Consider the following 27,865-nt stretch of genomic DNA (forward strand, 5'->3'; position numbering starts at 1 on the left):
GCTGCAAGGAGGCCCCGCAGAAGCAACTCTGGGCACCGCTGGTGAGTAACTTGCTGGAGTCTGGGGGTCCTGGCATAGTTTACTATCCTTTCCTCTTGCTGCTGTGAAGAAATAAGTTGTTTGGGCTCACGGTGTTGGGGAACAGTCTTGTCAGGGTGTAGAAGGCATGACCAGCAGGAGCTGTCCACACTACACCCACAGACAGGAAGCAGAGAGAGAGATGCACACTGCTGTCCAGCCGGCTTCCTCCTCCAATGACCAGGTGGAATGAGCACCACCTGTGGGACAGGGTACTCCAGCCATCACTTTCTCTTTGGTGGAAACTCGGTTGTCTTACTATGGTTTCTAGGCAACTTTAAGCTCAGAGCTCCTCCTCATGAGATACTCAGCGCCAACTGGCCCATCCCATTAGGGCAAATGAAAATAATCAAACCACAGGAATTTGTGGTCCTGAGGCCACCCCCACCTATGCTCAGAGATATACGAGGATGTCGGCTGGGCTGGAGTGACCCACGGGAGCATCGCTGGAGCAGCCGGTTTTAGGGGATGGTGCTATGTGATGAGATCTTCCCCAGAGTCAGAAGCCAGCAATGGCAGACACTGCAGCGGTCACTGTAAAATACTGAAGATGGGGGAGCCCTTTTCAGCCCCCCGGTAGGTCTGAAGGCAGTGGTGTTCGTTTGTCTGAGATCCAGGCTGTAATGTGCCTTGCCTTTACACAGCCACCGGGATCCACCCCCGACTCCTGACTGGCCATTCAGCCCTGGCCAGGTGCTCTTGGCAGCCTTTCCGCTCTTAGAACAGCTGCCAGCTGCCAGCTGCCGCACGTGCACGAGGCAACCAAACTCTAAAGTTAACTCCAGGACAGTCTCTCAACTTTACTTTCTCCCTGTGTGTGTGTGTGTGTGGTACTGAGGATGAAACCTGGCACCCAGCATGTCAGCAATGCTGGGTAAATACTGAGCTTTGCTCCCAGCCCCTGACCTGATTTCCATTACCATCTTCTTGGGTTAATGAAATCCCTGGGCCATGAGCAGCAAATGGCAAATGTGGTTTCCTGACACCAGGTGAAACCTGCTGCCTGCCCTAGGTAGGGGATCAGGGATGGGGATAGGGTGGGAAGTGAGCCTAGTGTTGATACAGGATGTTGTTTCTACGCCAGTGGTGTGGGGCCAAGAGGGTTGGAGCAGAAAACTCCCTGGCCTCCAAAACCCAAGCCCAGTGTTTAAATGCACTGCATCCGGCCCTCTCAGAGTCCAGGTATGGCCGAACTGTGCCGCATGGATTCCACGCTGACCACCCTTGACGAGGAGATGCTCTGGGACATGCTGGAGAGTCATCGCTGCAAAATCGTGCAGAGCATCTGCCCCAGCCGCCTGACCCCGTACCTGCGCCAGGCCAAGGTGCTGGGCCAGCTGGATGAGGAGGAGGTCCTCCACAGCCCCCGCTTCACCAACAGTGCCATGAGAGTTGGTGAGTCTGTCTCTCCCTGCATCACCTGGGTTACAACCGGGCTCCTCTGGCCCAGCAGGGGAAGGGGATATTGCAGCTATGGCGAGGGAAGTAGGGCTTCAACGCTAAGGATGGCTCATGCCTGCCACCCCAACCTTCCTAGTGGCTGAGGCAGGGGGATGGCAGCACGATTCATAAAGACCCAGAGACAGGTATGGGGGTTCAAGGTGAAGATCAGAAAAGCAAAGCAGCCAAGCTCCTAGAAGAGTTCTCACCTCCACCAAGGCTCAGAGCAAAGGGGGGGGGGGGATCCTGTCCTCAGTGTGAGTGCAGACTGCAATGCTCTCCACTAAACATACTGCCCTGAGACTGCACTGAGCTCCTGCCTTACATCCTCTCAAGTGCTGGGATTAAAGGTGAGCTCTGTTTCTCTTTAGATTGAGTCACTCTCGTGTAGCCCAGGGTGGCCTTGAACTCACAGAGATCCCTCTGCCTCTCTCTCCCAAGCGCTAGGATTAAAGGTGTGGCCACCACTGCCAGTCCTCTATGGCTAACTAGTAGCCTAGTGTGTGTGGCTAACTAGTGGCTTAGCTCTTAACTAGGTGTGTACTGGTTTAGCGCTGCACTCTGATCTTCAGGCAATTACACACAAAACATCACTGCAGGGGATCGCTACAAGTTCAAGGCCAGCCTGGACTACAGTGTGAGATCCTATCAAAAGGGAAGAGTGTGTGGATCTGTTGGTAGAAACTTTGCCAGCATACACCAAGAACTTACTAGATCCCAGCTATAGGGACATAGACCAAGCATTCTGGTGTGTACCTGTAAAAGCAGGAGGATCAGAGGTTTGAGGCCACCTTCAGCAAGTTCTAGGCAGCCTGGGCCATGTGAGGCCCTATCTCAAGACAACTTCCACAACAAAGCAGCAGTGGCACCAAGCTCCCCATCTTTTGGGAGACCGAGTTAGTCCCCTAACCAAGTTCCAGCAAATGGCTATCAACAATGTTGTTTAAAAGGACAGTGGTAGGGCTGGATGGAGCGATGGCTCAGCCGTTAAAGGCTAGGCACACAACCAAAAATATAAGTGGTGGGACTGGGTTGTAGCTCAGCGGTAGAGCACAAAGTTCAAGTGAAAAAGACCCTGATTTCCGTCTCTACTTCCGAGGGTGCATTCTCTCAGTTCTACAGCCCAGAAGTCTTGCGTGTTGTATGGACAGAGCCATGGTCCCACTGCAGGCTCTGTGAGGGCTCTTCTTGCCTCTCAGCTCTAGGTGGTTCCAGGAAACTTCTGGCACATGGTCCCATCGCTCCGACTCTGCCCCCACCTTCATGCCCCTTTGCTGTATTTTCCTCTTCTCCTTCCTCCAAGCATACTTATAATTGGAATATGGGCCGCTTTATCTCCATTTCCTTTTAATTTATAAATTAAATTTTTTGACCGAGACACCGTCTCCTGTACCCTTGAACTTGCTATGTAGCCGAGGATGACTTTGAATTTTCAATTCGTCTGTCTCTACTAGGAGGATGGGTGAGTGCCAGCACTCACGCTGCGTAAACATGGGACAACTGAGCTGCATCCCCTGCCCCGGGGTAGTCTTACCTTGAGATCTTTCGCTTCTTTATATCTGCAAAGATCCTCTCTCCAAAGGGATTCACACAGGCACCATCTTAGTTAGCTTTTCGTTGCTGTGATAAATAGCACAACCAAAAGCAGCTTGGGGAGGAAAGGGATTTTTTTGGCTGACACTTCCCAACCACTATCTGTCACTGAGGAAGTCAGGGCGGAGACTAAAGCAGAAGCTATAAAGGGATGGCACTCATTGGCTTTCTCTTCCATGCTCTTACACACCCCAGGACCACCCGCCCAGAGGTGGCACTGTCCATAATGCTCTAGGTCCTTCTATGTCCAGTGTTAGCCAAGAAAACGCCCCACAGACTTGCATTCCAGCCAGTCTGATGGAGACAATCCCTCCAATCAGCTTCCCTCTTCCACCATGACTCTAGTTTACTGGGCTGACAACCACCAAGCAGCACAGTGTTAGCCAAGAAAACGCCCCACAGACTTGCATTCCAGCCAGTCTGATGGAGACAATCCCTCCAATCAGCTTCCCTCTTCCACCATGACTCTAGTTTACTGGGCTGACAACCACCAAGCAGCACAGGTAGCGTTGGGGATATGGCCTACCCTTTGGGAGCACTGGTCACCCTGCTAGTTGTCTCTGGAATTTGTTCTAGAAGTCCCTCACCTGTATGCGACTGTTCACAAAATGTTAGCTGCAAAAGCAGGCCGTGGAAGCCAGGCAGCTGGTGGCAATTATCAATGTCGTAATGTACGTGCATGGATCTCAAGTATAAGAGACACTGACCTGAGCTACTAACTGCGTTAAGAAAAGTGAGATTTGAGAGGCCTTAAAGCTCTCTGGAGCACCAAAAGACTGCCCTTTTACACACACACACACACACACACACACACACACACACACCGGGGGAGGCTCAGCATGGCAAGACTATGTGTCTGCACATTGTCCCTCTATACGCAGCTCATAGCAGACCATGTTCTTGCCCCTAATGGGGGTCCAACTAATTTGGATCTTGCTTCTTCGAGTTGATGCATGAGTAAAGGTAGTGTACAGAGCCCGTGAGAACAGTGAAGGTCGCGTGCCTCTCCACTAGGGATCCCAGAGCACTTAACCCCCCAGCAGGGACCATGCTCTCCACAGCCTTTGGTGGCTCAGGCTGGCTCTCTCTCCCAAGGGCACTTGCTGGATCTGCTGAAGACCCGAGGGAAGAATGGGGCCATCGCCTTTCTGGAAAGCCTGAAGTTCCATAACCCTGATGTCTACACCCTGGTCACCGGGCTGCAGCCTGACATCGACTTCAGCACCTTCAGCGGTGAGAGCAGATCAGAGTGCTGTTGCATAACATTCCCCTGGGCGGGGCTCTCTGACCCTGGGCCTTGCACCCTCCCTTTTCCAGCTCACTGCACTGGGAGAGGATGGGGAAGCCAGGGACATTGCATGCTTCGAAGCCATGCATTCCAAGAGAGGAAAGCTGACCCTTTTTCCGCTTAAGGGGAAGCCTAGCATCTCTCTTCCCAACTTCTGCAGGCACGCAGTCATGCAGTAAAGGGTTAGCTTGCACGGTGGGACATATCGTCCCGTCCAGGAGCTGTCAGACTCTAGCCTTTTTTTTTTTTTTTTTTTTTTCCTGTTGAAAGATTTGGGTGTTAAAAGAGCAGGCCTCTCAGGGAACTCAAAACAGCAGCCAAGAAACTATCTGTTCTGGTTTGGTGTGACAGACACATTCATGAGTTCAGCAGGCAGGTTTATGTCTACGCTGTATTTTCCTTGGAGTCCCATGGAAACTTCCAGCTTTGTGTGCAATCAGCCCACAAGGGGAGCTCAATGAGAAGGGCAGGGTCTTGTGGGAAAGCCTAGAAGGGCAGTCCAAATCATGACCAAAAATGTGGAATCCAAAAAAGCAGGAGGCTTTCAGAGAGACCAACAGAGTAGAACCGTAGGCTTGCAAGGGTCTGGCCAGCAAGCACAAGACCCTGGGGATTGAGTAAGGAAGGGCAAAATGACAGAGAGAGTGGCTACCACCCACCTGCAGGTCTCATGGAGACATCCAAGCTGACTGAGTGCCTGGCTGGGGCCATCAGCAGCCTGCAGGAAGAGCTGGCCCAAGAGAAAGCCCAAAAGGAGGTATTGCTTCGGAGATGCCAGCAGCTGAAGGAGCACCTGGGCTCAGCTGAGGCCCGTGTAGAGGGCCTGCGCCAGCTGGAGGTTGACCACAGCCGCATGAAGCGTGAGGTCAGTGCCCACTTCCACGAGGTCCTGAAGCTGAAGGATGAGATGCTGAACCTGTCAATGCACTACAGCAACACACTTCGGGAGAAGGAGCTGGCCGCCACGCGCTGCCACAGCCTGCAAGAGGAGGTAGGCTACACAGAGGGCTCAAGCCAGGCGTTAGCAGGACGATGCCTCCTTCACTCGAGCCCAGCCTGGGTACCAGCCTCCTCCACCACATGCAGACTTCCTGAGTTTGCCTTAAGGGGTTGCTTCCTTCCAGGGACACCAGGCCGACACGGGGGGGGGGGGGGGGGGGAGGAGGCTTGGAGATCCAAGTTCCTCTTGGGCCTCTGACCAAAAGAAGGAGGCCAGCTTGATCTGACTGGGTAGTTTGTGGGTTCAGGACCCTGGACATACACAGACCCCTGGACCCTGCAAGTTACCCCAGGAAACTTTGCCCGGCTGATGGGTCCAGTTCCCTGGCTCTCAATATCCCTGCCCCTCACTGGTTTGACTTCATTGTGGTGTACCAGGCCCCCTTGGTCTGCTCAAGCCACTAGTGTAAACACTGTATCTCATTTGTAATAAAATAAAGCAAAAGCCAGGCATGGTGGTGCAAGCCTTTAATCCCAGCCCTCGGGAGGCAGAGGCAGGCGGATCTCTGTGAGTTTGAGGTCAGGCTGGTCTACAGAGCATATTTCAGGACAGCCAAGGCTACACAGAGAAACCCTGTCTGGGGAGAGGGGAGGAGGAGTAAAATGAAGCTAAAATGCCTTTCCCCGAAGAGATGGCTCGGTGCTTACTATTCTGTTGCTGTGATAAAACACCGCGCCCAAAGCAATTTACAGAATCGAGGGTTCGCCTGGGCTCGTGGTTCCAGAGGGATGAGGGTCTGCCTGCCTCGGCAGGGAGGAAGGGCACCAGGAGGCCTGGTGATCAGAGCGGGAAGCTGATAGATGATGGCTTCTGCTGCAAACATGAAGTAAAGAGACAGGCTGGCTACTCTCAAAGCCTGCCCTCAGTGACATCCTCCTGACCTCCAACCGGCCACCAGGTGTTTAGATGCCTGAGTTGATGGGGGACATCTGTCATTCAAACCATCACAGAGCTTAACAGTGCACCCTGTTTCCAGAGGACCTAAGTTCGGGGTCCTGGAACTCACATTGGGCAGAGTATAGCTCCAGCTCCAGGGGACCTAATACCTTGGCCTCTGCCCATAACACAGACATGCATTCATCCGTGCACTTTAAATAAACACTTTTAAACACCCCTTCTTCCCATAGGGTCTGGGATTGCTCAGGAGGTGAACCCATGAATGGTGCTTCCAACGCTTGGGGCTGAGGCCCTCCACGTGGTCAGCGTCAGCAGGGAGGGTGGGTGAGCTGCATCCGGCCAATGCGTTATGTTCCTCCTTCCGATTCCTCCCACACAGCTCTACCTGGTGAAGCAGGAGCTACAGAGGGCAAGCCTCGTGTCTTCATGTGAGCGGGAATCTCGAGAGAGGTCCCTGAGGATGGCCAGTGACCTGGAGTGTGAGGGAGATGAACTGAACCGTCTTAAGGAGGAGAATGAGAAACTCCGCTCGATGACCTTCAGCCTGGTAGGGCTCAGTGTCCCTCAGGAGGCCAGTGCCTCCTGCTGGTCTGGAAAGGTCCCCAGTGCCAGTGGCTGGCTGTGGACTGTGGCACTTCTCACAGGCAGTTTCACTACAATGAGGCTCAGTGGCTCACGCCGACCCCTTCTCTATATCTTAGGCAGGCCTTGAACTCATGATCCTTCTGCCTCAGTAGCCTGCCATGATAAGTCTGCACCACCAGGTCAGGTTATGCAATCCCCTTCTCCTTCCTCCCAGCCTCCCTCGCCCCCGCCACCCAGATGGTGACAGCATTAGAAACCTTGTCCCTGTATTAGCTCACCCTGTGGGCTAATTTACCGTGGCCACATTGTTCCGCAATAGAAAGGCCACTTGTAAATGATGTGTACGCCTGCAAACCCAGCACTCAGAAGATGGAGGCAGGCGGGTCTCTGTGAGTTCCAGGACAGCCTGGTCTGCAGAGTGAGTCCCAGGACAAGGAAGGCTAAACACAGAAACCTTGTATCGAAAAACAAAGTTACTGGGAGGGATTATTGGAAAGACGGCTGCCAATTAAAAGCACTTGCTGTTCTTGCAGACGACTTAGGCTCACTTCCCAATACCCACATGGCAGCTTGTAGCCATGTGTGTGTAACTCCAGTTCCAGGTGTTCTTCTGGCCCCCGCAGGCATCATACTCACATGGTACACATACATGTATGTAGACTATCCTATACAGATTCCTTAAATACATGCCCTTTGGGGGTGGGGCATGGCTCACTGCAGCTTGAGCTGGACTGTGTGTCACTCACAGGCTCCTCTGGAGAACGCAGCATGAGAAGGTCCACCCTTTGTCCCGAAGCTCAACTGGCAGAGCTGTTAAAGGAGAAGGCTGAATGAGCATATAGAATGTCCCTTGAGGGGTTCTGTCTCCTTGACCAGTTAGAGCCAAATGCCTGTCTTCTCACTTATGACTAGTGTGTGTGTGTGTGTGTGTGTGTGTGTGTGTGTGCATGTACATGTGTGTGTTTCTGGGGATTGAACCAAGAGCCCTACACACTAAAGTGTATCCACAACCCTCATATTTCACTTTTTATTTTGAGTCAGCAACTAAGTAGTGTAAACTGAACTCATTCTGTAGCCTAGGCTAGCCTCTAACAGTAACCTCTAGTAACCACTATCTAAACACACACACAGCCTGGGGACTCTTTACCTGCTGGTAGGGCCCTTGGGAGGCTGTCTGATCTCATTCTGCACCAGGTGGAGAAGGACATCCTGGAACAGAGCCTGGATGAGGCGCGGGAAGGCAAGCAAGAGCTGGTGGACCGTATCCACTCACTGAGGGAGCGGGCAGTGGCCGCGGAGAGACGACAGAAGCAGGTGATACCACAGTGCCCTCCATCTTGGGCAGGCGTGTTTGCGGGGCAGACTGCTCGGTTCAGTCGTCCACACAGCTTAACTACCCGTTCTTAGATAATTCGTTGGTACATCCACTGCCCCTCCATCAGGTCCTTACCGGTTGCTAACCACAGCCCAGGTAAGCAATGGAGGAGCCCCAGGACCATGTCAAAGGCTTAGGGACCACAAGAGCCCAGGATTTAGACAGGGGGAAGGTGGAGAGGAAAAGCAGGCGATAACAGTAGGAGAGAATGAGGCAAGGGGAAACCGCTCCTGTGTTTGGGGCCATTAAACAGCGTGCAACTCTGTGCACGCCATGCATGCCCAGCTGCTGACTATATCCGGTGTGATTGGCTCTGTGGCTCTGTAGACAGACTTCTAAACCTGTTCCTGCAGACAGAAAAAGCAAATTAACCTCACTTCCCCTCCAAGCCCCCTGTCTCCCTTTCTCCCGTATCCCCATCTGCCCCTTCCCACCTAAGGCCTCAGAGCTAATGCGCGCCATGGGTATGTCCCTAATGCACAGTACTGGGAGGAGAAGGAACAGACCCTACTCCAGTTCCGGAAGACCCAGGTGGATTGTGAGCTGTACCGAGAAAAGATGACCACACTACAGGGCCAGGTGGCTGAGCTGCAGAAGGAACGTGACCAGGTATCCTAAGCACTGGGGTTGGGAAATGCAGATGTCTTCCCTTGCTAGCTCCGGGCTCAGGAAGACTCTGCCACCTGCTGGCGTGTGGGTGAGCTGCAGGCTCCTGGCAGAGGATTCAAACTTCAGGATTTCTTTCCTTGGTCCATGGGAGGTTCCTTCACTCCCCTGCAAGGCACTGACACAGGCTCTCTGTTATTCCCCCTATGTTGTGAGCTGGTTTTAACCACCTGCCTGGTCCCACCGCGGCACCAGCCCCAAATAACACACAGAGACACCGTATTAGGTTTAATGCTGTTGGCCAGTTACTAGTTTCTTATCGGCTAGCTCTATTTTAAATATTAACCCATTTCTATTAATCTAAGTATTTCCACGTGGTCTCATCTTACTGGAGAGAGGGCCCAGCATTCGGCTCTCTCCATCCTCCATTTTTAATCTCCTTCCTACTTCCTCCTCGAATCCTCCTTGTCCTCTAGTCCCACCTATCTTGCTTTCCTATTGGCCAACAGTACTTTATTCATTAACCAGTATGGGAAGCATATTTACAGAATGACATCTCCCAACATCTCCTCTTTTCTGTCTAAATAAAAAGAAGGGTTTTAACCTTAACATAGCAGAATATATCATGCAACAGTTATCAAATAAGAATCACAGTTAACAATATTTAGACCATTAACATTTAGTAAGATTTAAAGAAAATATTCCATCATCTATCCTATCTTTGTGAGTCTAAAGTCCTATATGTAACTTATCTTTAATCGTAACTAAGGAAAACAATAACCATAATTATCTGTCTTCAACCCCATCAAAGACCATACAAGGATAACATATAAACTCTAAAAATGACAGAGACAACTCGCTTGGTCAGTCACCTGAAGTTCTTCTGTAATCTTCCATCTTCAGCCTATAGGCCACAGTGTGTCTGGCAGACTCCTCAGCAAAGCAGGAAACTTTAAATTGTCCACCTGTGTTGGCAGTTTGTCAGTCACTTTTCTCTGTGTCCTGCAGACTGTCTGGCAGACTCTTCCATGAAGCAGGAACCCTACAGCAATGTCCATCTTGTATCAGCAGTCACTTTCCTGTGGGTCCTGCATGTCCAGTTTATACAGCATAAAGTCGAACAGTCCATTCAAGAGCAGTTTCTTGTCCAAATGGCTAGTCTTGCCATATTGGAGGCAAACTCCATAACGTGTTTCTTTAATGTCCATCCTTCTTTCTGATGCAGGTGGTGTTGCCAGGAGCAGTTATGTCTCACTGTCAAGAAAAACCCTAAACCATTTTATTCTGTAGGTCTTTAAAAGGTTTGAAGAATGCCTATTCATTTCAAATACATCTCTGTATATCTAGAAAACCTAACTAACTTAACTATAAGTTTTGACTATTATAGGTAACTATCTATAATCTGTACTAAATTATACATTACATTTTTAAATGAGCTATATAAACACAATACTTAAACAAGAGGAGAAATATACATATCACAAAATTGACCTCAAATTGTATCAATAAATGAAAATCCATTTCAAAACAAAGTATTCATATCTATACCATAATCCCCTTTTTACCTTTAAAAAGATTGGTTGTGGTCATTAACTATTTATAACTAACCCCATTTAAATGAAAGCAAACATTTATAAACAATATTTGGGAATTTGGGCATCGTTCTTTCCAAACTGCTTCCTGCTGGTAGGGGGCGCTGTCATGGGGCTCCTAAGAAGACATAGAATTCCTGGCTGTAGTGGTCTGCAAGGCTGCCTTGTCCCAGCTGTTTTGAATGTTGGATCACCTGGGACGCTGTTAGTCTGGAAGGAATCCACAGCTTTTCATTTTCTGTAGAAACAAAAATAGAAATCCTTTTCCCCAGGAACCTGTCCTAGGACTTAAATTTTGAAGTCAAAGCATTTTTTAAATATATAAATTGGATTAATTTAGCAGCATTGATAATCAAGTATATTGTAGCAATTATTTCTTCCTTAGCATACTGTATCCAGACTCTTTGTATGAGTTCCATCTTCACATGACTTTTTTTTAATTACTCTATTTCTCTTACTTTTATTTTTTTATTTTTTGAGACAGGGTTTCTCTGTGTGGCTGCCCTGGAATTTATTCCATACACCAGGTTTACTTTGAAATCACAGAGATCTGCTTGTCTCTGCCTCCCGAGTGAGGGAATTAAAGGTGTGTGCCATTACACCCAGTTACTCTCTCCAGCTGCTCATACACACCATTGAATTGTTAGCAGCGTTTCTGAAAAGCTGTGCAGTTTTTTTTTTTTTTTTTTTTTTTTTTTTGCCACTTATGCCGAGTCAGGAAACCTCCCTTAAAGGAGCCATGCAAGTCTCTGTTTGTCTCTAGCAAAACAGAGCCCAACCGAGAAAAATGCTGCTACCAAGAAGTCTTGCTTGTCTCTGTTCTTTTGTTTCTAAAAACCTTTTTTTTTTTTAAGCTTTTGTTAAGTTTTAAGGGGAAGTTTTCGTGCCCCACGTTGGGCGCCATTTTGTTGTGAGCTGGTTTTCCCGCCAGCCTGGTCCCACAGCCACGTTGCCCCAAATAACACAGAGAGACGCTGTATTAGATATAAAGCTGTAGGCCAGTTACTAGTTCTTATCAGCTAGCTCTGTTTTAAATATCAACCATTTCAATTAATCTAAGTATTTCCACGTGGTCTTATCTTACCGGAGAGAGGGCCCGGTGTTCTGCTCTCTCTGTCCTACATTTTTAAACTCCTTCCTACTTCCTCCTCAAATCCTCCTTGTCTCCTAGTCCCGCCTATCTTGCTTTCCTATTGGCCAACAGTGCTTTATTCATTACCCAATAAGAGAAGCATATTTACAGAATGACATCTCCCATCCTCATCCCAACCTTTGTTGCTGACACAAGACATAGACTATCCATCCCAGACATGGGTTTTATTAAAGTATAGTAAGCTCTTATACTCAGTGTGCACCCTGGTTGGGGCATCCTTTGCAGTTCAGCAGCCTGGTTCGTTGCTCCAACCCCTAGCCACCTCTAACTTGCTCCTGCCTATCTGCCCTGTCTTGGCTATAGGCATACACAGCAAGGGACAGGGCCCAGATGGAGATTTCTCAGCGCCTGGTGGAGAAGGATGCTCTGCGCAGGAGAGTGTTCGAGCTGACAGAGCAGGTCTGCGAGCTGCGTACTCAGCTTCGCAGGCTGCAGGCAGAGCCCTCAGGAGGAGTGAGTGTTCCACCCCCAGACTGGGGGGCTGGGTGGTGGGCTGCATGGGTGACTGTGACACACAGGAGATATTAAGTGAGCTGGAGAGATGGGGACAGAGCCCACACCGCCCTCCACAGCTGTCTGCCTCTCATCACAGTGGGTCTATGAAACACTGAGCTAACAGGGCAGACCAGCTTGCTCCTGCATCTCTTTATGTGGAAGGTTCAGGAACCAGGAATCCTGGTGTGTCGTGACAGAAGAGGCTGTCAATATGTCCACTTTACATGGATGATTTTCCCAAAGTCAAAAATCCAGGAGCTGGGGCTGGAGAGATGGCTCAGAGGTTAAGATCACTGGCTGCTCTTCCAGAGGTCCTGAGTTCAGTTCCCATCAACCACGTGGTAGCTCACAGCCATCTTCTGACCTGCAGGCATACCTGCGAGCAGAACACCATATTCATAGTAAATAATAATAATAAAAAAACCCAGAAGCTGAGTGACACAGGCCCTGCAGTGAGTGACCTGTGTGCCTGAGAGCTGTGAGTGTCACAGAGTCTGCTCGCTCCATGGACACTGTGGGTCAGGTACCCCGGGTAGGCGAGGCTGCTTGAGCACCCATGGTCCAGGTGGGAGGCACAGCCAGAGCCTCTTCCTTCTGGGAGTGGACCCACCTCTTCCTGTGTGTGTCTGTGTGTGTGTGTGTGTGTGTGTGTGTGTGCGCGCGCGCGCGATCCTGTGCCACACTCATGCTAGGCAAGTAATCTTCTCAAGCCTTCCCCAACCTTTAAAATTTTTTCATTTTTGAGCTGGGCAGTGGTGGTGCACACCTTTAATCCCAGCACCTAAGAGGCAGAGGTAGATGGAGCTCTGTGAGTTTGAGGGCAGCTTGGTCTATAGAGCAAGTTCCAGGACAGCCAGAGGTGTTACGCAGAGAAACCCTGTCTCAAAAAAAAAAAAAAAAAAAAAAAAAAAAAAAAAGAATAACTATTTTTTGAAATGGGCTCACTATGCTGCCTAATCTAGTCTTGAATTTATAACCCTGCTTCTTTGGTCTCCTGAGAGGCAGAACTTACCAGGCCCAGTTTGATAGATGCATACCTGTATGCATCTATATGGTATATGTGCACACACATAAAGTAAGTATAATCTACACATTCCATTTGATAACATGTGCATCTATGTACACATATATGTGTGAACATATACCTGTTTTATGTGTGTGTGTATGTGAACTCACACACAGAAAAAAGACTGGAAAAGTGGATACCAAAATGCTACACACACACACACACACACACACACACACGCTTGTGTGCATGCACATGTGTGTGTATGTGCCAGAGCATATGGTGTGCACCATGTTCATACAAGAGCCTGTGGAGGCCAGAAAAGGCGCCAAATCCCCCGGAACTGGGGATGATTGTGAGCTGAGTGTGGGTGATAAGGACAGAACCTGGGTGCTCTTACCAAAGACTGAGCCTGTAACTGCTCATTTGAGTCTGGGTTGGTGTTAAGTTTTATTGCCATCTCTTCTCTAGTCGCTTCCCCACCCACCCCCATTTTCTTTTTAGGGTGTAAATGTGTGCACATATGTACATACATTACACGGCATATAGTTTTTAAAAACTAGCAAACAGCGGCACACAACACACACTATCTAGATTCTCTAGGAAGATTGAATTGCCCTTTTCTCAAGCCAGATGGGTCCCATCTCCTTGGGGAGGTAACTGCGGGGAGTACAGGGACTCCAGCATTTCTCCCACAAGCTGAGATGAAATGGGAGCCTGTCTGGTGGAGCTGGAGTACCCAGGGGAAAGTCCCTTGCGCTAAGGACATTTGGTCTCTTTGGAAGCCCAAGCAGGAAGCCAGAGCCAGGGAACTCTGCCTGCGGGGGAAGCAACGGCTTGTACGGATGCATGCCATGTGCCCACCAGATGACAGCGACTGCAGCCTCCTCAGCTCCACTGAGGTACATGCCCCTGCCACACCCTTTGATCACACTCAGCCCAACACAGCATCGCAGCTAAGTACCCTATCCCACAGAGAAGAATCCGTACCCTTGAGCATTTCTAACAGGAAATCGCTCCCTCGAGGTTCTGGGAGCTTGAAACCCAAAATCAAGGCGCCACGCTCCTGTGGCTTTGGCGGCAGCCTTTTCTAGCTCTGTGGCTTTGCTTTCTCAACACGCCTTGGCTTGCGGCCACCCGATCTCCACCACCATCGCGTAGACATCTCCAGATTTCCTTGCACAGGTTCTCAACCTTCCTAATGCTGAGACCTTTTAATACAGTTCCTCATGTTGTGGGGGCCCCCAACCATGAAATCAATTTTATTGCTACTTCATAACTGTAATCTTTGGAGACAGAGGTTTACCGAAGGGGTAACAGCCCACAGGTTGAGAATCACTGGCTTAGAGGGTGTATCAGACAGCTACCCTGACATTATCAACTTAAAAAGATAAACATTTGTTTGTTCAGAGGTTTCAGCCACAGTGGCCCAGACACATCCCTTCAGGTCTGTGGTCAGGCAGAACCTTCCAGCACAGCAAGCAGTGGGGGTAATACCTCCCAGCATCTGTGAAAACAGAGAGAGACAGAGAAGAAAGAAAGAGACAGACAGGGGCAGAACCTAACTCACTACCTCCTGCAAGGACACGCCCCCAGTGACCTAACTAACTTCACTCCATAGACCTCCTACAGTTTCAACTACCCAATAGCACCGCAGGCTGGCAGCCATGCCTCCAACAGGCAGTCTTAGGGGAACATTGAAAAATCTAAACCAAGACAGAAATACACCAGTGATTTGCAGCCGGCTCTGACCCAGCCTGGCTTCCTCTTAGCTTGGTTTCATCTGTGAAGATCCTAATTTCAAATCAGGTCACATTCATAAGTTGTAGGGGCACCTGGATTCCAGGAGATACTACTCCATCCAGCTCAGCTGGTCCCTGTATGTGAGACCCGAATTGTCTACTTTCGGCCTTTGGTAAAGAGATGAAGTGGTCTCTTCACGGCGGACATTCAAGTTCAGGGTGCTCGGGCTACGATGGAAGCGCCACTTTTGTGGGCTACCATGGGCCAGCATGGGGATAATTGGCAGGTCAGTGTGGACCCTCGCCACTGCCTAGGGCAGGATTCAGGCTTCTTTTCTGAAGTGTCTTCCATGGCTCACTGGCTGCTTGGAAAATTGGGGACAGGGAGGGAGTTTCCACATTCAAGTCAGAACCCCAGGGACGGCTCAAAATCCCACTCCTAGTTCCTCCTCATCTCCGCTTCCCAGAGACCAAAAGCAGTGTTTTCTTTGGGGTTGTGGGGCTAAGATGGGAAGGAGCCCCAGGGACTCCTAGTGCAGAGGCCTCAGCTTCTGCCCTCAACAGCCAGTAACCACCCCCACCCCCACACCCTGGTGCTCATTGCTTTATTTGCCCAATGGGGTAGCACACACACAATCTGGGATGTGTTCAGCAAGCACGTGACCACCGCGACCACCACCACCTAACACCTCCCTCTGCTTTTCTTTTCCCTGCCCATCCCCACCACCAGTCCCGGCTGTGGTGGGACCTGACTTCCACAGCCAGCCGTGAGCAGATGGACAGCTTCCGCTCCAGCAGCCCCATGCCTCCCAGCCAGCAGTCCCTGTACAAGCGGGTGGCGGAGGACTTCCTGGAAAACGCGGAGTCTCTAAGGTAGAGCGCGGTTGCAGGTTTGGGGTCTAGCTGAAGGGGGCGCTATCTGGGCTTTGGGCACAGCAGCTCAGGAAGGTGCTGGGTGCTCTCTGCCTCCGCTGGGGTGGGGCCCGGGATGTGCCTGGATGTGCACTAGCGTCCTGTGCTTTGTGACAGCTTTCAGGAGGTCCTGGAGGCGCGCCTTCCAGGGGCTGCAGCGGACGACTCAGACACAGACCTGGAGTACGAGATACTAGACGGGGCAGGTGAGCACGGCCACACACAAGGACCGCTACCGCCACAGCGCGGCAAGAGACAGCCGGGATCCCTGTCCAGGACGGTAGAGCCGTCTGACCTTGGCCTCTGCCTCTGTTGGCTGACGTTGCTGTCGTCTTTTTGCTTTTCACGTAGAGGCCAAGAGGGTTGTATTCCTAGCCTCACGCGGCTCAGCTTTGGTGTTCAGATAGCCACAGACGTCGCCTCCACCATCCCCTACCCTCCCCGTGGACAGGTGGCAGGCAGCAGGCGTGGGGCTCAGTTGCTTCTGGCAGAGACGCCAGGCACAGGCGGCATCCGATGAGGGCATCCCTTCTCCTGGGTGCTGCCCCCGAGGCTCTCGGCTTCTCCTCATGTCCCTGTGTCTGTGACTGAACTGGTCCCTTGTCCTTAGGTCCCCAAGCCTACCACTGTTGGGACTCTGACTTCTCTGCCTCACACTCAGGGCACACCTGCTGGCTCTCTCAAAGGTGTTTGGCTCCCACCCGCAGTTCCCCTCACAGCCACCAGAGGGCGAGAGTTCCCCTCATTCGGCTCAGCGGACCAAGAGACCTGAAATCCCAACCCTTGCCTCTGGTTCCCACGCCGCTGCTAGATCAAACTCAAGCCCGGCTGGGTTGTTTCCTCAGTTTAATTTGGCTTTTAGGATACTCAGGTTGATTTTTGCTTGTGATCTGGGCTGAGGCTATCCGTGGGTGGCACCTGTTAGGTCTCCAAGTTAAGGAGGGATAAGGAGGCCCCTGGCCCAAGGTCGCAGAGTTCGCATGGACACGCTGAATCTGGGCCTGCGGAAACGATTTGAACGGTGAAGTGTTTGCTGTGTATGCATGAGGGCCTGACCATCAGAATCCATGTAAAAGCAAGGCATGGCCTGCAGCATGCATCCATAAGCCCAGCGCTGGGGAGTCCAGACAGACAGATCTCTGGGGTTCTCAGACCAACAGGGCCAGCTGAAAGAAGAACTCTGGGTTTAGTGAGAGGCTCTGACTCACAAAATAAGACAGAAGTGATAGAGGAATATTACTAAAGCTGACCTCTGGCTTACACATACACACACACACACACACACACAAACACACACAGAGAGAGACAGACAGACAGAGCACTCTGGACATAGGGACACACACATATAATCCAAGAACTTTGGAAGAGGGCTACATAGTGAGGCCCTGTTTCAGATTAATTAAATTTTTAAATAATGCATTTCTTTTTATTTTATGGGCACTGGCCTTTTGACTACATGTATGTCTGTGTAAGGGGGTCAGGACCCCTAGAACTGGAGTTGTGAGCTTCCATGCAAGTGCTGGGTATTGAACCCAGGATCTCTGGAAGAGCAGTCAGTACTCTTAACCACTGAGCCATCTCTCCAGACCCAAATTAATTAATTTTTAAGATGCTAGAGCTTGAGGAGCCCCAGGGAGCTGGAGGTAAAGGCAGTTGTGAGCCCTTATGTGGGTGCTGGGAACTGAATCCTGGGCCTCTACAAGAACACAGGCTCATGGCCTCTGAGCCAACTCTCTAGCCCTTAGATTTGATCCTTCATTGAATTCAGAAATCTAGATGTTAGAGTCCCCTCATCTTAAGATGCTGGCGACCAGTTCAGGGATTGCAGAAGATGCCTGTAGCTCTCACCGGTTCCTCTGATGTTAGGGAAGATGAAATCAAAGAGCTAAGCACACACAGTCCTCAGAGGGGACTCGGGGACACTGGGGAGCAGGGCTAGGAGATGGGTGACTTTTGTTTCTTTCCAGACCTCTCCCAGTCCGAGGATAGCCTGCAGGAGTCTTCACGGAGCCCAGACGTCTCAGAAAGGTGAGGTGCAGGTTAGAGACACCCCACTGACTGGAGAAACAGAGCCTGGGTGTGACCCTACCCTCTCACCATGGGGAGGGCACAGCATTCCCAACAGTTTGGGTCTGAGCAGAAAACTCCAAAACCCAGGGCTCTTGCGACCCCTGTGCTCAGGTTGTGTCTGTCTGCCCGCAGCGGTGTCCCTGTGAGGCGGAGGCCAGCTCGAAAGATCCTCAGTCAGGTCACAGTACTGGCATTCCAAGGGGACGCGTTGCTGGAGCAGATCGGTGTCATTGGTGGGAACCTCACCGGTATCTTCATTCACCGCGTTACCCCGGGCTCTGCAGCCGATGAGATGGCCTTGCGTCCCGGCACCCAGATCATGATGGTGAGCCGGGGTGGGAGGTCATACCAGTGCCAGGCTGCTGGGCCAGGGCAGGGGTGTTTGGTGAGAGACAATGGTCCGGCTCTGACTGGGTCTCAGTTCTGTTCTGGACTGATGGAAAGTGATGTCCATATATATAGACCAGGATCATGGAAGGAAACCCAACCCCGTTCCCAGGCCTGGCAGTCCAGATCCTCCAGAGCCTGGAAACTCAGAGAAGGCTACTGGACTGCATCGGCTCTGACCGGGGACCCTGGTGTGTATGTAGCACAAGTTCAAAAGCCCAGAGTCAGATGCCAGGCAATGATGGCGCAGGCCTTTAATCCCCGCACTCAGGAGACAGAGTCTAGCAGATCTCTCTGAGTTCAAGGCCACCCTGGTCTACAGGGTGAGTTGCAGGACAACAGCCAGGGCTACAGAGAGACAAAACCTGGAGTCAGATATGGGGGGATGCCAAAAGAGACCCAGCTCCTGTCTCCCGCCTTATTACTTCCCCTCTCTGCCCAGCCATCTCACTTCCTGTTTGTCTGTACAGACCTCCAGACCTCTATGGTTAACTAGTGGCTAGCTCCTCCCTCTGATCTTCAGGCAAGCTAATTATTTGTTAGAGTATAAACAAGATGTCACTGCTTTGGCATTGTTCGGGGGCCTCGTACCTGTCACACAAATGATCCAGCCCTGAGCCATACGCCAACATTGGTCAGGCTTGAAAAAAAACCTTTCCAATGAGGTAGGGTTTTGACTCTCTCTCTTTCTCTCTCTGTGTATGTGTTTCACTATAATGATCTTATTGTCATTTTGTATATGTGCAGAAATACACTTGATATAAAAATCACCAGTTTTTTTTTTTTTTTTTAAATTGAGATAGGGTTCCTCTGTAGCTTTTGAGCCTATCCTGGAACTCGCTCTTTTACACCAGGCTGGCCTTGAACTCACAGAGAGTTCTCTGCCTCCTGAATGCTGGGATTAAGGGGATGCGCCACCACTGCCCGGCTAAAATTCACCATTCTAACTATCAAGTTTCATTGCAAAATGTCCAAGTCTGGACAGAGCACAAATATACATATAAATGTAAAACATAAATCATTCTTACTATGTGAATGCCTCGGTGTGGGGGTGGTGGGTTGAAATGGTCCTAACAGCACACTTTTCTTCAATTACGTATGTGTTTTGTGCAAGCATATATGCATGTATGTTGTGTGTGTACAATGTGTATATGTGTGTCTGCACAAATGCACAGAACATGAGTGGTGGTCAGAGGACAGCATTACAGATTCCAGGGGCTGAACGCTGGCCGTCAGGCTTGCAAAGCAAATGCCTTGACACACTGAGTGGTCTTCCCAGCTCCAAAAGCAGAATTGTTCTACTTTAGGACTTTTAAATGATATTTACATTAAATTTTTAATTATGTATATGGGTGTTTTAGTGGCATGTATGATGATATATATCACATATTTGCCCATGGAGGCAAAGAGGGCATTGGAACTGGAGTTACAGACAGTTGTGAGAGGGCATTGGAACTGGAGTTACAGACAGTTGTGAGCTGCCGTGTGGATGCTGGGAACTGGACCCTAGTCCTTTGGAAGAGCAGCCAGTGCTCTTAAACACTGAGTCATCTCTCCATCCCCTACTTTTATTTTTAATTACTTGCATGTGTGAGAGGGGTGTTTGTGCTTGAGTGTGGGTGCCTGCAGAGGCCAGAACTGGACACCCTTGAGCTGGATTCATCGACGGTTGTGAGTCTCCATATGGGTGCTGTGAACCGACTGGACTTGGGTCCCGTAGAAGAGCAATAAGTGCCTTTAATCACTGAGCCATCTTTAAGCCTTTAAAAAATATCGAGAAATATGCCAGGTGGGTTTCATCCCATCCCTGGGGCTCATCTGTGGGCCCCAGTGAGAGGTGGGAGGAGGCAGGCAGTTCCCTTCAGAACTGGGTATCCACAGTGAAGCAGGAGCCCCTCATTCTTGAAGCTTACACACACTCCTCATACAAGGCCATCCCCTGCCTCCTCACACACGGATATGAGGGAGCTGTACAATACCATAGTCCTAAGACTGACAGCTGTCAGCTGAGGAGCCAGCCGTTTACACTACAGAGGTCCTCTGTGATCTGAGAGACAGTCACATCATCCCAGGAAACTCGGGAGTGACAGTCCTAAGATGTGTTGTAATACACACATACAGTAACACAGACACACATATCTCCCTAGATTTAACAATGCGAACAAGGGAGGCATCGTGGGAACCCCGCCAGGTAGGGTTTCACGGATGGGGAGGTATGGATGGGACGCTTGGGCACTGAGAGGGTGAGGATCCGTGATGCCACCCAACGGCCCCACGACACAGAATAGCTGGGGTCCAAACACATAGAACCCTGATCTGGAGTGATCCAGCGGGAAGGGGCCGTGACGAAGAGACTGCCCTCAGCAGTGGAAAGATTAGGGGTGGGTGGTGGCCGGGCGACTCTTCAGGCCGAGAGTGTGTATGATCCACGTGTGCGCGGCCCTGATGCTGTAACAACACCGTCCACACACACAGCTCATGACAAGGGATTCTGACAGGCCGTGATAGGCCAAGGTGAGTGGGTAGCGAGGAGGACCAGGAGGTCCTCTGTAGGCTCCCACTCCCACCCCACGTCAGCTGCCACACTGTCTTGGTGTGAACTCTTCGCCCTCAGGTGGATTACAAGCCGACGGAGCCATCGTTAAGGGCCACACTGGAGAACGCAACGCTGGAGCAGGCTGTGGGTTTTCTCAGGAGGGTGAACGGCTCCTGCTACCTGTCGGTGAAGGTCAACACTGAAGGTACAGGCACCACCCCACACTTGCTCAGCTGCTCTCCAGTCCCCTCCTGTGGCCCTCAGCCCCTTGTCTCCACAACACCTCCAGAGCCCATGCCTGCCAAGAGCCGAGGCAGTTCAGCCGGGCTCACCCTGAATCCCCACAGTCCAAAGAACTGGAAACTTCCCTCCATCCTAGTGGGCCAGCACCAAAGTGGCTCTCATGACTCCTCCCTTCACAGTCTAGAACCTTCTTCTCTTAAGCCCCATGGCCTTGGGTCATCAGCCATGGATGTCTTTGTCAGGTTACAAGAACCTAATCCAGGACCTAGATGCCAAAGTGGCGACCTCTGGGGATTCCTTCTATATCCGGGTCAACCTGGCCGTGCAGAGAAAGGGTGGGGGAGAGCTGCATGCACACTGCAATGATATCCTACATGTCACCGACACCATGTTCCAAGGCCGAAGCTGCTGGCATGCCCATCATGTGAACCCCTACACCATGAAAGACATGGAACCGGGCACCATACCCAACTATTCACAGTGAGTAGCTGCCGAGGGTTCTTGCGTCCCCACAGAAGTTCCAAGGAGGACACCTGCCTGCCCCAGCTCCATGTTGAGGTCCCTCCTGCCCAGAGGAGGCATAAATCTTCCAGAATTTCCCCTGCCCCGTAGCAGAGCATCTACCCGAGGATAGAGTGGAGGGAAGTTTAACTTCTATGCTGGGGTGGGTCTCCTGGTGGTGGGTACCCACCCACCTGTTATCCACTCCGGTTGCACATAGTGTCCACTGGGACTGGTGTGAGACAATTAAGTTAGCCTGGCCTGGCCTGGATTGAGGCTTGGAAAATACTTTGAAAGGCCCAGCACTCCTGTACCCAGCCTGAGGCTGCCCATTCAGGCTGTCAGAGCCTCTCTTCCTCCATTTGCCCAGAGCTCAGCAGCAGCTCCTGGCCCTCATCCAGGACATGATGCAACGGTGCACAGTTCCCCGCAAGGTGAGGCTCCAGTTGCAGAGTATGGTCCCCGGGGTGGGCTGGAAGGCGGTGGGATGCTGTGGAGCCCTGTGCGGGAAGTGTGATCCATTGAGCTGAGCGGGGCAGCATCTGGACCCTATGTGCCCCCCCACGAGCCCTCAAAGATCCTGGCAATGGGCCATGTGAACACACCAGGCTCCGCTCTCAAAGAGGCCCCTGGTTTTCCTCTCTGTCCTGGTCTCCTGTCACCGACCCACCTCCCCGATCTTGTTTCCTCTGAGGTCGGGCACCTTGTGCTCTTGGGACACAGAACACCTTTCACTTTGAGCACCCATCTGTCCCTGAGCAAGGTGCTAGGACCTTCCTGCCTGGAGCCCCGCGCTGCTAAGTTAGGAGGGGGCCTGTTCTTCTCTCTGCCCTGAGGCCCCTCCCCCGCCTCCCACCCCCTGGTGTGGGGCTTGGGAAGCCTGGTTGTTCCATGGCACAGCCTGATTGCTCAGAGAGCTGTTATGGCTTTGCTTACGGGGCAGGGTGCCAGAGTAGGGAGGGGGTGCCAGGCCCTTAGCTCAGGGTTGGTGGCTGAGTTCTTGTCCCCTTCCTATCTCCCCGTTCTTCCTGTGACAGCCTTCCGGAGGATCACAGAAGTTAGTGCGAATTGTCAGTGTGGACAAAGCTAGCACCAGCCCTCTGTCTTCGCCCTTTGACCAGGGCCAGCTGGCTTCTGGCAGGGAGGAAGGTAAGGCCTGGCAAGTTGTCATAGTGATTATGTGGGCGTGGGGGTCACTCCCGGGCAGTCCAATCAAGGTGGTACCTCTCTTGTGTGTAGATGATTTACCTCCATGTATTTGTATGTACTGTGTCATGCAGTACCCCTGCAGGCCAGAAGAGGGCACTAGATTCCTCTGGGACTTGAGTTACATACAGGCGGTTGGTTGTAAGTCACCAGAGGGGTAGTTGGAACTGAACCCAGGTTTGTCTGGAGGAGCAGCCAGTGCTCTTAAGAACTGAACCATCCCCACCCTGGGATGCTTCTACGGATCATAATGTCTACTTGTCTTTCTGGACAGCAACTAAGCAACATATTCGATGTCCTTTAAATGGTCATGTCCACCCCCCCTCCCCCCCCTGGGACCTGACCCAGTGAAACTATACCAAAGCAATATGTGCATGAGTCTGTTTGGAAAAGTAAAAATTACCCAAGGCCCGGTGTAATACAAAGGGAGGTCACTGGGTCATCAGTGTGTGTGCAAGCTCACGCTAGAGGTCTGACTGGTACAGGCCCACAGGTAACCCTGCAAAAGGGAATCTGGGAGGAGGCAAATGAAGTTGGGGTGCATCATACAAGGTGGGCACTGAGATTAAAGTGATGGCCCGGGTGTTAAGGACAAGGACTGTACTTGTAGAGGACCCCAGTTTGGTTCCCAACACCCAAATTAGACAATTTACAACCATGTGTAAGTCCAGTCCCATGGGATCCAGTGCTGCCTTCTGACCTCTGTAAGCATTAGTACACACACACACACACACACACACACACACACACACACACAAATTAAAACAGGAGGGGGGAGGAGGCTGCCGGTCCTGTGGCCTGAGGGCAGGGCTGAGTGGACAGGGAACAGGGAGCGAGGACAGGAAAGGCTGGGGTGAGAGACAACCCCCTCACCTACATCTCCTCCTGCCCTCAGAGGCTAACCCTGAATGGCTGCTCTGTAGCCAGCTGTGCCCGCATGCACGATTGGCTGCATTGCAGCTGAGAATGTCCTGTGTCAGTCCCTCCCCGGAAAGAGAGCCCAGGGACACAGGCGGGCAGTGTCATAGCCTCTCCTCCACAGGAGGCCCCAGCCTGTGCTTCTGGGCAGAGAGCTGCTTCACCCTGGCCCCGTACACCCTGGTGCACCCCCACAGGCCTGCCCGGCCCCGGCCTGTGCTTTTCGTGCCCAGAGCAGTCGGGAAGATCCTGAGTAAAAAGCTCTGCCTCCTCCAAGGCTTTAAGCAGTGTCCGGCAGGTAAGCGATCCTCTGCCCGAGGCTGTAAGTATCATAACAGAGGACCACAAACTGGGACATTGAAGGGTGATGGTTGTCTCTGGATGTCTGGCCTCAGGGCCTCCGCAATGCCCCTGCTCTCTCTGGGGGCTACAGGTGAGGGTCCTTCCTGGTTCTTCAGCACCTTAGGGATACAGAAGGTTCCCATCCCATCCTGGCTTTGGCCATTGCTGTTCTTTTGCCTTTTATGTGTCTGTGTCTACACACGGCCTTCTTAGGGCCGGTCCATCGTAACCCAGCCTTGTCTCACATAAAAACCCTATTTCCAAAGACGTCCATTCTGGGTTCTGATAGACATCAGTGGGGTGGGTCATGATTGAAAACAGGATTACGTAACAGGGGATAGTATGGTTGGAGGGTTCTGCCAATTTGCCACCAGCCACCAGGCAGCTTCATGGGAGAACTTTCTAATCCCAGGGCCACAGGCTCAGGGAGGGTTGATTGACAGGGGTGGGTCACCATGTGTGGTGACAGTGTCTACCCTACTTGACTTCCAGAGGAGGGAGAGGCGTAGGCTCCATCCAAGAGGCTCCTCCAGTGAGCTCCTCCCTCGGCCAGTCTCCATGGAAAAATAGGGGAGCTGAGTCCTAGAGGCCCATGGATTCCTCTAGAAACAGTCACCTGGGTGCACTTGGTGCAGACCAGTGGGGTGAAGAGAGAGAGAGGGTGGGAGATGAGAGAGAGAGAGAGAGAGAGAGAGAGAGAGAGAGCGCACTACTGTGGGGGTGAAGGGCCAGCCAGCAGGGGACAGAAGGGAGGGAGGTGGTAGCTGGAGACAGCCAGCAGGTACAAAGGCTCGAAGGTACACAGAGCACTGGGCTTGAGCTACCGCTCTGGTGGCCAAGGAGAGTGGAGGCCAGATGCCCAGTTCTATAAAAAGCCTGGCAGTTTTGAAAGAGCTTGATCTTTGGACATCTTACTTGAAAGCAGAATGGAAAATGGCCAGGGGTTGGGGGTGTGCTCAGCTACTAGAACTTGAGGGCCCAGGGTTGGGTTCCCAGCAATGCTGTAGTTGTGGTGAGGGGAGGGAACTCTTGGGGTGTGTGCAGCTGGGGTGCCTTGATGCACAGACACAGGCTAGGAAGAGAGTGAGGGCCCTCCTGATGAAGCTCGCACTGTGAGAGCTGCTCAGAAGGTTCCAGATGGGTTCTCAACCTCAGCACTAGGACATCTGAGGGTACCATACTCTAGTGTGTAGCTGTCCTGAACACTGTAGGACAGTGGACAATACACACACGATGGAAAATGGCCCTAGCAGGCCCAGGGTCGTGCTGGGTAGAAAAGGAAATTTAAGGGACTTGTAGGAATCCTCAGTGTTAGAAGTTGGATCCATCTATAAGTTTGGAGCGTGGGAACTGATGCTGAGCATTGTCCATCTATCCGTCTGCCTACCTATGGGTCCATCCCTCCATCTATCTTCCCCCAATCCCACCTGCCCCATGCCATGCTCATGGCTCAGGACTTGTGGTAGGGTTAGGTTCCACGTGGCCACTGTGGGAAGCTTCCCTGAACATGGTAGGAGACCTCCAGTGTAGGATGCCTAGCAGCGGTCCCTCGGGATCCCGTGTGTGATCACCCCATCTAATGTCACCACCAGAGTACTTGAGCCAAGAGGAGTATATCACCTGGAACCAGAGAGGGGATATCATCCACGAGGGAGATTCGATAGGTGACCACCACTGCCTCACTCGGCACGCTGTGGAGTCCCTCATGAATACGGTAGGGGAAGGGTTAAGAGGCTACTCTGGGGGTGGCAGCTCCTGCTGAGACTTGGCGAAGAATTTGGGGATTCGCTTGTGGGGCCCTAGATTCCCTTCTTCATGCTGTGTAGGAGGGTTACAGAAAGACCCAACCCTGTTCCCATCATCCATTAATGATGCTATGCTGGGCCATCCTGGGGTGGATCTTTGCCTCCGTTCCCTCAACTTGGATGTTTAATAGGTATGTGTTAATAAATGAAGTAAATGGAGACATTAAGACTGTCACATTTCACAGGTTACAATGAACTGTCAAGTCACATTTCACAGGTTACAATGAACTGTCAAGTCTCATACTTACACAAGGATCAGTGATAGCACACACACACCACACACACCACAGCAGTGGCAGCTGGCATTGCTTGATTTATTTATTTATTTAAATGTGCATTGGTGTTTTGCACATGTGTCTGTGTGAGGGAGTCGGATCTCCTGGAACCAGAGTCACAGACAGGAGTAAGGAGACCGTGTGGGTGCTGGGACTTGAACCCTGGTCCTTTAGAAGAGCAACCAGTACTCTTAATGGCTGAGCCATCTCCTCAGCCTCCCCTGCACTATATAATTAATGCTTAAGGTTTGCATCCCGTGCGAAATCTATCTCAGTGCCAAAGGCTTGCAATTCCAGATTTTCCAGGGACAACTCAAATGGACATCACCCTTTCAGACCTACAGCAGGTGCCCTGGTGTGAGCCAAGTCCGACTCCTCTATTCAGATGTCTTCTACATAACCCTGCACTCTGCTGCCTGGGGCTTAAGCTTGCTTCTTTATCTCCTTCCCAAAGAGCACCCATGCCCTGCTGGATGTCCGGCTGGACAGTGTCCGAACCCTACACAGGATGGACATTTTCCCCATCATCATCCACGTTTCCGTCAATGAGAAGATGGCAAAGAGACTCAGGTAGGTGCTTGCTGAGGGCCGGGCAGCAGGGTCTAAACAGACGCCTGGGCTCTGGAAAAGCTTGGCACGTGGCTCTGGAGCACACTGGAGCGCTTGCTGTCCCAGCCCACAGCCTCAGGACACGGCTTGAGAACCCATCCCCTGATAGAGTAAAGCTACACACAGCCCGAGCTCGGCTCACAAAGCCTAAATTGTGCCGATCCCCCCTCCCCCCACATCACCTGGTGTCTGGTTGGGACAAACATCCCTCTGCCTATGTCCTTTGGGAAGTGTGATTTGCTCTGTGCGCGCCATCAGTGGATGCCACTTGCAGCCAAATCCTGGCTTCTCTACGAGCTTCCCCGAATAGGACTCCCGTGCTTGTGCCCAAGGGCATTTCCATGCATGCTGAGTCTTCTCTACAAACTCTGGCCTGGCCCCCTACAGTGCTCTGTACAGAAAGCCCGCCTGTGTGCTCTCCTGGCTTCCAGCTGACAGTCTCTGCTTTGCAGGAAGGGCCTGCAGCGGCTTGGCACCTCGGAGGAGCAGTTCCTTGAGGCGGCCCGGCAGGAAGAGGGGGAACTGGACAGAGTGCCCTGTCTGTACAGCAGCCTTGCCTCTGACGGCTGGAGTGACCCAGACAGCCTGCTCAGCTGTGTGCGCCTGGCCATTGCAGATGAGCAGAAGAAAGTGGTATGGACAGAGCAGAGCGCCTGCTGAGGCCCACACCTGGCTTGGCACCGTGGTGACTGCCGTGCGCCTGTCAGTACTGTTAGCAGACAAGCCAGCCCACTCCCTGTGGGCTGCCGTTCACAGCAGTCAAGGTGTAAACAATGGCGCCACAGTCACACAGTACGGCCTGGGCTGATGGAGGATTGGAGGACATTGTGCCAGGCAGGGGTTCTTCCTGAGACCTCCTGTGAATGGCTTCCTGGGGACTGTCTCCTCCTTGTACATTTCCGATGCCAAAGGAATCTTGCAAGCGCACTGGAGCAGCCATCTCACCCAGGGCAAGGGCACTGAAGACATGCTGACTGTCACAACTGCTGACAGCCAAGGCCTGCCACAGGCTCCTGCAAAGGAAGTCGCCAAGGCAGACGCTGACCCATGGCCTCGTGCCCTGCCCCGAACACCAGGATGCTTTGGTAGATGTCCTGGACAAAAGCCAGTGGACTCTTCCTGACTGAAGAACTGACCCTCAAACTGGCATTCCCCTCTGGTCCTTCCTGGGGCTTGGATGAAGCTGCCACCTAGCCATAAATGAATTATTT

General features: G+C 51.7%; 1 protein-coding gene across 1 annotated transcript; it reads left to right on the forward strand.

Moving 5' to 3' along the window:
• Positions 1-1,238: 1,238 nt before the first annotated feature.
• On the forward strand, positions 1,239-27,344 carry Card14 (caspase recruitment domain family member 14). Its single transcript, XM_051181668.1, has 20 exons — positions 1,239-1,473; positions 4,207-4,344; positions 5,065-5,390; positions 6,676-6,843; positions 8,076-8,195; positions 8,740-8,865; positions 11,911-12,060; positions 13,894-14,010; positions 15,581-15,723; positions 15,880-15,968; positions 17,730-17,790; positions 17,965-18,157; positions 20,834-20,960; positions 21,241-21,478; positions 21,870-21,933; positions 22,537-22,648; positions 23,748-23,921; positions 25,558-25,679; positions 26,500-26,615; positions 27,107-27,344. The coding sequence occupies exons 1-20, from the start codon at positions 1,263-1,265 to the stop codon at positions 27,312-27,314; spliced, it is 3,003 nt and encodes a 1,000-aa protein (XP_051037625.1). The 5' UTR covers positions 1,239-1,262; the 3' UTR covers positions 27,315-27,344.
• Positions 27,345-27,865: the final 521 nt, after the last annotated feature.

Source organism: Phodopus roborovskii, unplaced genomic scaffold, assembly GCF_943737965.1.
Source record: "Phodopus roborovskii unplaced genomic scaffold, PHOROB, whole genome shotgun sequence".
Lineage (NCBI taxonomy): Eukaryota > Metazoa > Chordata > Mammalia > Rodentia > Cricetidae > Phodopus > Phodopus roborovskii.

What these genes read in the sequence shown, in the direction of transcription:
- Card14 (XM_051181668.1), top strand. Translation starts at nt 1,263, where the DNA reads ATGGCCGAACTGTGCCGCATGGATTCCACGCTGACCACCCTTGACGAG. An exon ending in CAACAGTGCCATGAGAGTTG is followed by an intron (nt 1,474 to 4,206) that starts GTGAGTCTGTCT and finishes CTCTCTCCCAAG; the next exon opens with GGCACTTGCTGGATCTGCTG. An exon ending in ACCATACCCAACTATTCACA is followed by an intron (nt 21,479 to 21,869) that starts GTGAGTAGCTGC and finishes CCATTTGCCCAG; the next exon opens with AGCTCAGCAGCAGCTCCTGG.